General features: G+C 33.2%; 1 protein-coding gene across 4 annotated transcripts in view; it reads right to left on the reverse strand.

The window, feature by feature from the left end:
* Positions 1-1391: 1391 nt before the first annotated feature.
* LOC120860981 (AP-3 complex subunit sigma-1) overlaps positions 1392-12294 on the reverse strand; it is a 72173-nt gene continuing 61270 nt past the window's right edge. Inside the window, exons 5-8 of one of the 4 annotated variants that reach the window (XR_005720471.1) lie at positions 11291-11398; positions 8174-8214; positions 3386-3433; positions 1392-2113 (exon numbers count right to left, since the gene is read on the reverse strand). Coding sequence is in view for 3 of the 4 variants with exons in the window: in XM_040236693.1 (XP_040092627.1) it covers positions 1985-2113; positions 3386-3433; positions 11291-11398 (285 nt within the window). In the remaining variant the exon portion in view is untranslated. The remainder of the gene's footprint in view (positions 2114-3385; positions 3434-8173; positions 8215-11290; positions 11399-12294) is intronic. The other 3 variants (XM_040236693.1, XM_040236692.1, XM_040236691.1) reach the window with 3 other exon arrangements.

Genomic DNA, 12294 nt, shown 5'->3' on the forward strand with positions numbered 1-12294 from the left:
GCAAAGTAATGTCTCTGCTTTTCAACATGCTATCTAGGTTGGTTGTAACTTTTCTTCCAAGGAGTAAGCGTCTTTTCATTTCATGGCTGCAGTCACCATCTGCAGTGATTTTGGAGCCCCCCAAAATAAAGTCTGACACTGTTTCCACTGTTTCCCCATCTATTTCCCATGAAGTGATGGGACCAGATGCCATGATCTTCGTTTTCTGAATGTTGAGCTTTAAGCCAACTTTTTCACTCTCCTCTTTCACTTTCATCAAGAGGCTTTTGAGTTCCTCTTCACTTTCTGCCATAAGGATGGTGTCATCTGCATATCTGAGGTTATTGATATTTCTCCCAGCAATCAGTCACGTCCAACTCTTTGCAACCCCATGGACTGTAGCCGCCAGGCTCCTCTGTTCATGGAATTCTCCAGGCAAGAATACTGGAGTGGGTTGCCATTCCCTTCTCCAGGGGATCTTCCCGATCTAGGGATCAAACTCAGGCCTCCTAAATCATAGGCAGATTCTTTACTGTTTGAGCCACCAGGGAAACTCATGACAGGTGAAAGTAAAATCTAATTGTTCTTTAAACTTGCATTCCTAGGTTACTAATGAGATTAAGCATCTTTACATATTAAGTGATCACTGAGATTTCGTTTTCTATGACTTGCTTATTTTTGTCATTTGCACATGACTGGGTTTCTTTCTCATACTAGAATACAGTGAGAGATAAAACCCTTTCCACTATTTAGGTTAAAGCATAATCTGGCCTGGAAGTTTCCCTAATTTTGGTACATTCTAACCAAACAAAAACTTAAATTTTTCCATAATTCACACCTCTCCCCAAGAAAAATGAAAAAGAGAAAACATCCATATTGCCAGGCACTCTTGTGTGGTACTGTACCCCATTAGGACAGGGACTAACCTGGCACATTTGTCAAATGACTAAAACATCTGTCAAATGACTGAAGAGCAGGCACTTCCCTGCATGTTCTGCTTTGCGTAACTTTCTTCAAGGACTTTGATACACCTCTGAACTGATGGAAATCCCAATAATCACAGACTGAATTTCCTGGATGGGGCTTATCGAGTCAGATTAATTTTATTAAAAAAAAAAAAAAACATAGTGACTTTTCTTATACCCCAGACCTTGGAGTAAAATTCACACATGCCACAGATCTAAGGAAATGTTTCAAAAAAGAGCCTTTGGGGAGAGAGGGCTAGAACTACAGGAGAACCTCAGTCTACCAGGAAGAGGACCTCACTTAAGGGTCACAAGGTAAGACTAAATATGAAAATGTGGGCAAATTATGTGATATACTGGTCTTGACTTGTGAAATAATTTAATTTTACAATAATGAGCTTCTGAATGTTAAAAATATAAATTAAATAAATCAACATTAACAGCTGCTTAACAGTGATAAAATATACTTTTATTTATTTTGTTGAGTCAGAGGGTCGTAAAAAAACTTATTGCTAAAGTAGATATCAGGCAAACAGAACAGTGCTTTGTAAGTCCGGTTACCTTGAAGTTTATTTAAACTAAGAGAGATAGGTCATAATGTTTTCATGCAATACATACTTCGTTCTTTAAATAACAATTGTGACAAATAACAGAAATTATTAAGGAATGCTGCACTTGTGATCCATACAAAACACCAACATTTTGGGTTGTACACAATTTAAAGAAATGTCCTGAACACTTTTCAAAATACTGTAATAGCCAATACATACAGGCATGCCTTACGTGGCCACAGGAATGCAGTTTAGAAAATAAAGAAAAAAAAAGTCACACTGGAACTACTTAATTTCTTCGAAACCACTGAGCAAGAAAAGCAACATTGAACTTCCATACTGATTTTATATAACGTCTATACAGTACCTTGACTTAAATCCAAGAGTAAAAGTTAAGACTCTCCTCCTTTATTTTTGGTAAACAACTGCATGGTAAACTTAGTTGACTTTTTCCCCTGGATTTTACCTGGGAGTGGCCTTTTTAATTTTTTATTTAAAAGAGGGCAGGTTTGGCACTTTTATACTGATGTCACCAATGTTAATATTTCTTGGGATCTCAGGAAGATTCATATTCTTTACAGCTGATACAGCACGGGCTGGAGCTCCTGCTAAGCCAGCCTGTATACAGAAGCAAATAAAAGAAAAAGAAAATGAACAACTCAGGTGTAGCTCATCAAAAAACACTAAAACTGGAGGACAATGGTAAAAGATTTTCATATAACAAGCTTAGAGACCAGATGGTAGTTTGAATTGGTATGGAATGGTTACTTTGAAATACTAATCTATAAAGAGAAAACAGTCCACACATTAAAAAATACAGTGAATACATGCAATGATAACAATGTAAAGATTTAAATACAAATTAACTTGTACTATGGAAACATCACACAAAATATTTAAATTGCATAGCTAGATCTTCACCTTTATCTTGATTTAACTGACTTATGATATAAACATGAAGCATATTTTATATTACTTTCCATATTAGACACCTCTTGCAACAGCTGTGATAGATGATTTTGGGTTTTTGTTTTTAAACTGTCATTTATTATTAGTATATGCTGTGAAATAAAAATTGAAAGTAATAAATCATGTTTAGTTTCTTAGGGCTAAACCCTTAAAACATTTCAATACAATAAAGCTTTTTAAAATAATTTTTTACAACTGTAGAGGTTCTTCTAAACTTTTCTAGGAAAGCTCCAGAACGTTAAAAAACAAAATCAGGCTTTTAAAGTGAAGCCTCAATCCAAAGAGAATGGTTCTGTCAAAAAATGAAACTGTAAGAAGAGGATCAATCCAACCCTTCAATGCATTAGTAAAAATATAATGATTAAAAATATTTTGTCATATAAAGTAGATTCAACATACGTTCAGTTTATAATATACAAATTCAGAGAAAGAAATAGCATAAATGCAAAAGGTAGGATATATATGAATACATGAATTTAACAATTTCTTATGCCATTAGTGTACAATCTCTGGCTTTCATCTTAGAAGGACAATTTATAATTTGTGAAAAATTTTGAGAGAAATTTTGAGAGAAAACATGCTTAAAATTATAAGAAAAATGCATTTACATCACTTTTCTCCAAAAACTACATCAATCATCATTATGTTTTTAAGGTTTAATTTATATATTAATTAGATTTCATCAATTTTTTTTCAGGTTATATAAAAAAAGTCAACAAACATATGGGAATTCAGTACCATACATTATCTTGCACAAAAGCAAACAAATCTTCCACTTTGCTTAGATTTCACATATGAGACAGTGTCCACGTTATTAGAAAGACGAGTTTTAATGTCCCTTTTTGTAATTTAGTTTGTGTTTTCTCTTATGTAATCCTACCTCTTTTGTTAATTAAAAAAAAATAATAATAAAGCTGTTACCTGAGAAAAATCTTGACTGATACAAAATAGGCCAGTGTAAACTATTAGCTGAATAAAGGATACAAACATTGTTAAGCAATGAAATAAAAGCCATGGATTATCAAATCAGAATTGGAAATAATAGAAAAATCAGCAAAATAGTATTAATAATATATATGGTCCACACAGGCAATGATAAGGGTGATATGGATGAAAAACTCCATACCCAATTAAAAACTAAATAGGGCCGGAGAATTCAATTTTTATAATTTAATGGAGGTTAGTTGTTTTTGATGTATAACTAAAAATTTGATTGACCTCTACATTTATACCTACCTGAAATAATGCAGTTTTTGTTATACCCCACTTCTCTCCAACTGCCCCCCAAAAGATGTTGGAGATACAGATGAATATTATTTGGGCTTCCCAGGTGGCGTTAGTGGAAAAGAACCCGTCTGCCAATACAAGAGACATGGGTTTGATCCCTGGGTCGGGAAGATCCCCTGGAGGAGGGCATGGCAACCCACTCCGGTACTCTTGCCTGGAGAATCCCATGGACACAGGAGCCTGGCGGGCTGCCGTCCACAGAGTCGCAGAGTCGGACACGACTGAAGCGACTTAGCACACACACCAACTGGATATTTTCAAGTTCAGTGTTTAGCTACCAAAATTTAGAATGGTTTAGAATCAGAGGAGACTCCAATTCAAAGAGCTTTACCATGTTGTAGGCTTTCTTCCTTTTACTAGAAAGTATGTTGTTTTCTGAGGGAACAAAAATTATTTAACAAAATTACAGACAACCTGGAAATAGTTATCATTTTTCCAGGTAAAAAGATTTTATAATTTTTCTAATTAAATAAGCAACTTGCTCCTATTTCTACTCTGGAATTTATATAGCAGGTGCTAGTTATGAGTAGGCTATAGTAAAGCACTGACAAAGTATTTAACTATAAATATTTCAAAAGGCATGGATTATTAGAGGATTTTTATTATTGAGAAAAAGAGAGAGAAAAGGTAGGGGTGCATGTGTGTGCACATGTCCATCTGTCTTACTGGATGCTATGCTTAACATTTATAAGCAGTAAGAATACATTTCTGTAGTATTAAATGTCATTGTCAAGAAGCTTTCTTTCCCCATAATACCCTGTACCACAAGCAGCTAAACTAGAGAATATAATTGCATCCTGTTAAATTTCGTTAGATTAAGTCGTTTCTTTGTGACCACAGACGGTGTTGACTGTTGGCTGCTAATAAGAATACATAAAGTCAATATAGCAATTGATTTAAATAGCATATATGTGCCAAATTCATATTAGGTAAAACCAAAAAGTTTCTAAGTCAACAAACTACAATTCCTCTAAACATAAGCAGCGAGCCATAGACATGCAAAGGGTGGTAACTACTCAGAACACGCAAATGAATCTAGAGAAGCAAATTATTTCTCAAGCATGTTCAATACTTCTGTGTAGTATGTCATAAATTTAAATGATAGAAAACTTAAAAATTGTAATGTGTACTTCATTTAAGTTTTAATTAAACTAACATTTTAAGAAATCAGATTCTGTAGAATATAAAATGGAAAGAAAAACATGAGAAGGACTGTTGACCAGTAAGTAGACGCTTAAATGAGCTGTTAATGTTAATGTACAAAAATTCAGACTTTAAAAAATAATAGACTTCATGTCACTCATATAGTTAACAACAGAACTGCTATAAACACATTTCAGTTGCAGACTTCCATGAACCTGAAGTCTGAAACATTTTTATTAAAGAATAAAATGTAAAAGAGGTAATTTGCCATTGTTTGCCAACAAAAAGGTATAAAGGAATTTTTATCTGAGTTGAGCTTTTTTAGATATACTCAAAACAAGATAACATTTACTAACACAATTTTTTAACACTGAAATTTACAGAAATTAAGTTTACCTGTCTTGTTAGTAGTATGTACAGTTTAAAATGTCAAAATAAGATACTTCTGACAGTACAACATAGTTCTTATAGATTTAAGATTACACAGCTGACATAAAGCAGAAATAAAAAGAATGAAACCCTACTGGAGAAATAACTTGTTTCCATCTAAGCTGTTATACTCGAGCACCACCATGGCAGGTAAACTGCAGCAACTTCACTAACAAAAACAAATACATGAATCCAAAGCAGTTAAGAGTATGAATCGGATGGAAGAATGAAGTACAGTATATAAAAGAATGATCATGTTTTCTCTCCCATGAGATTAAATAAATTAACAGAATTAAGAGAAAGAAAACAAAATGAAGTCTGCAAGTATACCAAAATGAGGCCAAACAGATAGAAGACTTATACAGACATACTCTCAGAAATTTCAAGCACTTGAATCACAAAGATAGTAATGGATGGATATGATTCATTTTTGATTTTTTTTAATTGCCAGACCCAAAAATAAACAAAATGTGTGCAAGCAAAACTGAAAAAAGCAGCATTATAAAATATATTTCATTCAAAGACTCTGAAGGCTCCCTTTTCCTCATGCAATAAGCAATTAGCTTTCTCCAAGGGAAAAGGAAATAACCTAGATATTTACTTCATCTAACACATTAAATATTCTACCATCTTAAAATATTTTTTCAAGCTTGAAACAGACCATAATAAGATGGTAGTGGAATAATTTTTACATACTAAAACCTTTACCCGCCCATCCTGCTGGAAGTTGCTATATGCACAATTCATAATTTTGACCTAACAGCAAAGTGAAAGAACATCAACATTAATAAACACAGTATTAAATGGTTTCAGACTCAAAATCATTAACAAAATAATGGCAGGTTTTGAAAGCATGTTTTGAGCAGAATGGAAAATGTCAATATTTTAATTTCTGATTTTAAGGCAGAATAATTTTTAAACTGGGGACAGGCTTGCTCTTTGCTTTAAAGGCAGTGTTTTAAAACTGCAATTATAAACAGATTAGAAATGCTGCTGACAGTCCTCTAGGGAGCGAGAACAATGGCACTTTATGAAAATTTTTATCAAAATGAGAATATTTAAAAATTGTAAACCTTTCAGGTTTAGTAATTTTATGTAATCTTATAGTTTTAATTTCTAGCATAGGATTTACCTGTGTGAAATAAATATAGCAGACTGTGTCATTTATGGATTTAAGATTAGGATTTACCTGTGTGAAATAAATATAGCAGGCTGATATCATTTATGGATTTAATATAAATAGTTTTGATCATTACATGTGACCTCCAGGGTCTTCACCATAATTCTGAAGGGGAGAGTAACTGGACATGTCAAGGTAGAGGGGCAGAACCAACTCACAAGCTGACTTTCCAACATCTATAACTGAGGGCCACTTTTCTTGTTCTCTATTCTTTGAAAATAGATACTTGATTAAAAAAAAAAAAGCAAATCAGTAGTTTTAGTGATAGATGTTATAAGACCCAAGTTACTGACGCTAGAAAAAACAATTTAACATAAATTAAAGACTGGAATGTAGAAACTGGCAGTTATTTGAGATTAATGGAATAAATGAAACCGATTATATATTTTCTGTTCCTGGGATACAGTAATACAGATCTGGGGTTCAAAAGTGTGTCCCCAGCTTCATGATACAAGGCCCACAAACTCAGGATAAGAAATTATAAAATCACCTGTATGGTGCTGCTTTCTAAACATATCCAGAAAGTAATAATCTAGTGTCTAAAAAATGGTGCCAAATTCTCAGTGGCATTTTTCTAATTACTAAAGTGGCTAACCTAACCTAAGTTTATATATTTTTCCCTGCATGAGACTCAAGAAAGTATTTTCATTTGAAAATTTAAATGGAGGTATGTAAACATTTTCATTTTTCCTGAAATGGCTCTATACAAAAAGTTGTTCATTATCATCTCTACATGGAAATTATTAATAGTAATTCACACAGGTAACTTGTGGTGTGAAAAATTCACAGGAAATAGCAGAGAAAATTTAGTTTTGTAGGGCTATGAGTCTATTTAAAACATTTTCAATTTTTGCCAATATGCTTTGCAAAAATTTTCAAGGTTTACAATATCTTATTGAGTCATATTATGGTATATTTAGATATCAGAAGCTTGCTATAGTAGAAATCCATTTTAGTTTGGTCAGTATATTTAATTCCATGTTTTAGGAGCATTTAGTTCAATTTAGAAAATTTCTGATCTTATCTTGCCGGCCACTTTCAATATTCATCTGTCAGTCAAAACTGTAAAAGCAATTCTGTTAAGACTTTGGAACTGAAAACCATTAAGTGGGAGGAAAGGGACTATTTAACAGTCACTATTCTAAGCCTTTGTGGGTTCCCACTTTGTATCCAGATCTCTAAAGGTTCAGCTTTTGGTTTTTAAATTCAGAGCTTCTAAAACCCAGCAGGCAATTTTATGTTATTAATAGAATCCTAATTTAGAAAGATGAGGGAAAAGTATCTGTGAGAGTTAAATTAAGATTGGTTCTGCCATATGGTGCTCAAAATAAACTAATTTATATGCACAAAGTAAATTGTCATTTCTAGAAATGTAATTAGTCAGTTAAATGACAATGTCTTTGAAAAAAGAACAAAAAATTTAAACTTTCCTTCACAATGCAGGCAGACAAAACAGAACAAAGATGACATCAATGATATACTAATAAAATACACTAAGTCCAATAAAAGATGAGTAACTACAGGGAGAAACGAGAATGGAAAATAGCTACAGGGACTATATGGGCTCATTAACACAAAGAATTTTTGAGTCTGGCCTAAATAATTAATTGCCTTTGACATCATTTTGCTTTCCCTTTGTTAAAGTACATTTTTCTCAAAGTCAGCAATACCTTGTCTACCTGTCCTGTCTGGGAGATTGAAAGATAAAGGTCTGTAAGAGAGAAGAATGGAAAGAGCTAGAAAGATCAGGATGTTCGGAAAAAAGAGGACTGACTTTTAAAAAGTAGTGACTAAATTCAGACCCATTTTATTCATCTTGAAAATCACATGAAATAACATATCTCCCCAGCCCCACCCCTCCACCTCCACACCTGGGCAGATCCTGAGTGCTTCTTCCCAAGTCCCAACAACCTCCCAGCTTAAACCCTCCTTTCCCAAGATCCCAACCTTATAGTAAACCACTTATCTATTAAAGCAGGATAGAGGAAAATCTATTCAGAGCATTATCTTTGATTCTCATCTTTTAAAAGATCTGAGTCATCTTTGCTTCTACCTGTCTAGGTAATGGGAATTAAACTGGCTCACTTTTGACTGTTACTGGAAATACACTACTTTTAAAATAATGAAATCTTTTTATTTCTGGCAAAGTTAAAGGGACCTTGAAACATCTTATATTTTAAAAGCTGTACCGTAACTACATCCAGGCTTTTTAAAAGACATGATATTCTAAACAATACTTAATTTTAAGAATACGATAAATAAGTCTTTTCATCAATCATGGTTTTCTGAACTTTAAGATTTTCTTTGGAAATTTTTGCTTACATAATACATTTTAACTAAAATTTTGTAAGAGTAAGATTAATAAAAGCTTACAGTTTGCTCACAAATAATTTTGGATTATTCTGCAGTCATATATTTGGTAGATATAACCAACTTAAATAATATGGAAATGAAACCCATATGAAAATCTTAACATTTCCCTGTGTCTGGAATAAAGCTGGCAGCCTTCCAAACACATTTAACATATATGATAATTACTGGAAAATTACACAAAGTCAATGTTGCTTCAACACAATTTCTTAAAATGTGATCAGAACTAAATTATGGCTTTACTATGACTCAGAATTCTATCTTGTGAGTAAAATATTAGCAGACATCACATATAGGGAAATGCTTGATAAACACATAATGTTAGTTTATCCCATAAGATTTAAAACATATTTCTCTGTAAAGAAGAAAAAGAAAACTAATTTGGCAACAGACAACAATTGATTATACATGTTAAAAAATGATCAGTGGATGAAAAACGGAAGTATTCATTCCCTAGGATTCAACACCAATTTAAATAGCACTGTTTCGGAGAAAGGACATTTTAAAAGTTGTAATATTCTTATAACTATTTCCACTGAAAACATCAATTCTGTATTTTACTGCTCTTTATAGATAAGAAAAATTGGCTTATTAACAAAGTTTTACTGGACAATCAAAAAGCAAATATCCATTATGGAATAATTATAGGTCTCTCATGACTTCTATCAATATTACAGATAGCAAACTAAGGAGGAAAAGGGGTGAAGGGCACCACCAATGGAAAGGAATTAAATACCTGGAAAGGTGAAAATTCCAGACAAGAGGTTGATATGTTTTTACAGATGATTACACAGAATTTATAAATTACCACATATCCACTCATTTTGGATTAATTATTAAGGGACTGTATCACTGTCTGTGTCTTAGCATTTAAAATCTATATCCATACAGTTTTGCAAAGCAAAGTTTAACAGATTACATAAATTATCATTTTAAGACCTTAAAAACTATAGCTTAGAGCTTATAGTAAATCTTTTGCCATATTGAAAAATTCATTGCAAGCCAACTCTAAATATTCTAAATATTCTGAGCCTTTTCCTTGTCCTAAAATGAAATTTTCTCTATTAATCTGTTTTCCCTTTTCAAAAACCAGTATTTAAAAAACTTAAACTTATACAATTACTTAAGAGAGTCATAATTTTAAGTTCTTCCCCATTTCAAGCTCTTCCTTTGGGAAACCAAGAAGGATAATAGATTGAGGTAAGGAGGAATGTAGGACTTATTTTAATTTAAAATAGAACATTGGAAAAGGCTTTTATACAAAACTTCAACTGTTTCTAACCCTCAGATTTATCCACCATCCTATATTTCAGTTAATTACAATAAGCACAGCATTTTGTTATGCTGATCCTTTAAAGAGCCAACAAGATAAAAGTTCTTCACAACTCACCTGCTGTAAATCAATACTAGCATATTTTTAATATCTCTCTGCTTTTATAGTAATATTTACTTTAGATTATCCAAATACCTGTACTAATAATTATAAATAAAATTAGTTTCCTACTCTGAGTTATGACTATAAATATCAAAGGTAAGGGTATCCTCAAACATGTATAGTGTTAAATGAGGTATCAAGACTATTTATCTTTCTAAATTTCTTCTACAGCAATAAGAAACCACTAAAATAATGCCCACATGAGTGGTTCAGCTTCAGCACCTGTTATATTCAGCTTTGTTATTGATATTCAGCCTTGTTATTGAGGGAAGAAGCATGCAATTATAAAGTAGAGTTTTACACAAGGCTAAAGTGCTGGTTGGTCCTCATTCACTCAACCTAACAGCACAAAGTCAGCTGTATGTCACCAAATTTTGCTCTTCTAGAATGCAACAAAAGCCATGAATACATAGGTCATTGTATGAAGTATATATGATTTAGCTAACGTGTCAGTGACCTTTGACAAGGATCCAGAAATAAAAGATTAGAGTGTTGAATTTCTTTTTCTTCAATGTGCATTCAGGCCTACTAAGCACCTATTATTAATATTACTTCCTTATGAGAATTCCATTTTCTCTCCCTTCCTTTTTCAGAAATAGTTTTATAAAACATTAAATTCATGTATCTTTGAAAACCAGTTCTAAGATTTCTCGGATAATTAATGACTAAGAATGTAACAAATACTGATTCCACTATTCAAGTAAATAACTTCTTTTTTAAGCAATAAGAATTGGGGATTTTATTTATTACTCAAAGCAATTATGACTGTGGCTAAAAGAATGCACAAAACTATTTGGTGGATAGTGGTCACAGAACATTTAACATACTAAAATGTGTATATTCCATTTATTTTCAAAACTGAATAAGCCTACCAGCTGTACTAAAGGGTGATACTGAAGGACAAACAGTGAAAGCTACAAATCATGCATAATTTATGACCATGCTTCCTCCCTTCATTAACTAGAGCACTTTCCATTCTTACCTCAGATTTCTCCAGTTTATTCTGTGCATCAATTTGTGTAACAATCTCATTCATGTTGGTCTCCAATACCATTCCCCCCATCACCATTTCTGCAAGAATATTGTGAACCTAAAGGAAAATATAATACACATCCATAAAGAAAACTATGTTTCATGATTCCAGTAATTTTTCTTTCAAATACTGCTGTGCCTTGTTTTATGAGCTGTAAAATAAAAATAATTTGGAGTGAGAGTTCATAACACACTTATGTCACTGCTGTGAAGCCTTAGGTAATTATACAAACCTCTTTAAATCCTAGTTTAATGAGCTGTAAAACAGGGATGATAATAATAATATGTCCTTCCTAGAGTGTTGAGAAGATTAAGTGAGGTCAACCACCATGGAAGCACCCCCAAAATAAATAATCTATAAACATTAGCTACCATGATTATAGTATCAAAATTAAAGCTAAAAAAATGACCTATTAGGGCCCTTTATACCAGATTCTTCATCAATAATTATTAAGTTGTTTTATGCTCAAGGTACTTAATAAGGCTATGTGGCTTTACTACTAGCTCTGGATTTAAAATGAAGTAATTTTTTTTTCATATTGTGCTCATTTGCTCATCATGTCTGACTCTTTGCAATCTCATGGACTGTAGCCCACCAGCTCCTCCGTCCATGGAATTTTCCAGGCAAGAATACTGAAGTGGAGTGCCATTTCTTTCTCCAGGGGATCTTCCAGATCCAGGTATCAAACCGCTGTCTCTCCTGTCTCCTGCACTGGCGGGCAGATTCTTTGGCGTTAGTGATAAAGAACCTGCCTGCCAGTGCAGGAGATACAAGTGACACAGGTTTGATCCCTATATTGGGAAGATTCCTCTGGAGAAGGGCATGGTAACCCACTCCAGTATCCTTGCCTGGAGAATCCCATGGACAGAGAAGCCTGGCGCGCTACAGTCCAAAGGGGTGCACAGAGTCCGACAAGACTGAAATGACTTAGCATCCTTGTTAGTATAGTGCTG

The sequence above is a fragment of the Oryx dammah genome, unplaced genomic scaffold, assembly GCF_014754425.2.
Source record: "Oryx dammah isolate SB20612 unplaced genomic scaffold, SCBI_Odam_1.1 HiC_scaffold_11210, whole genome shotgun sequence".
NCBI lineage: Eukaryota > Metazoa > Chordata > Mammalia > Artiodactyla > Bovidae > Oryx > Oryx dammah.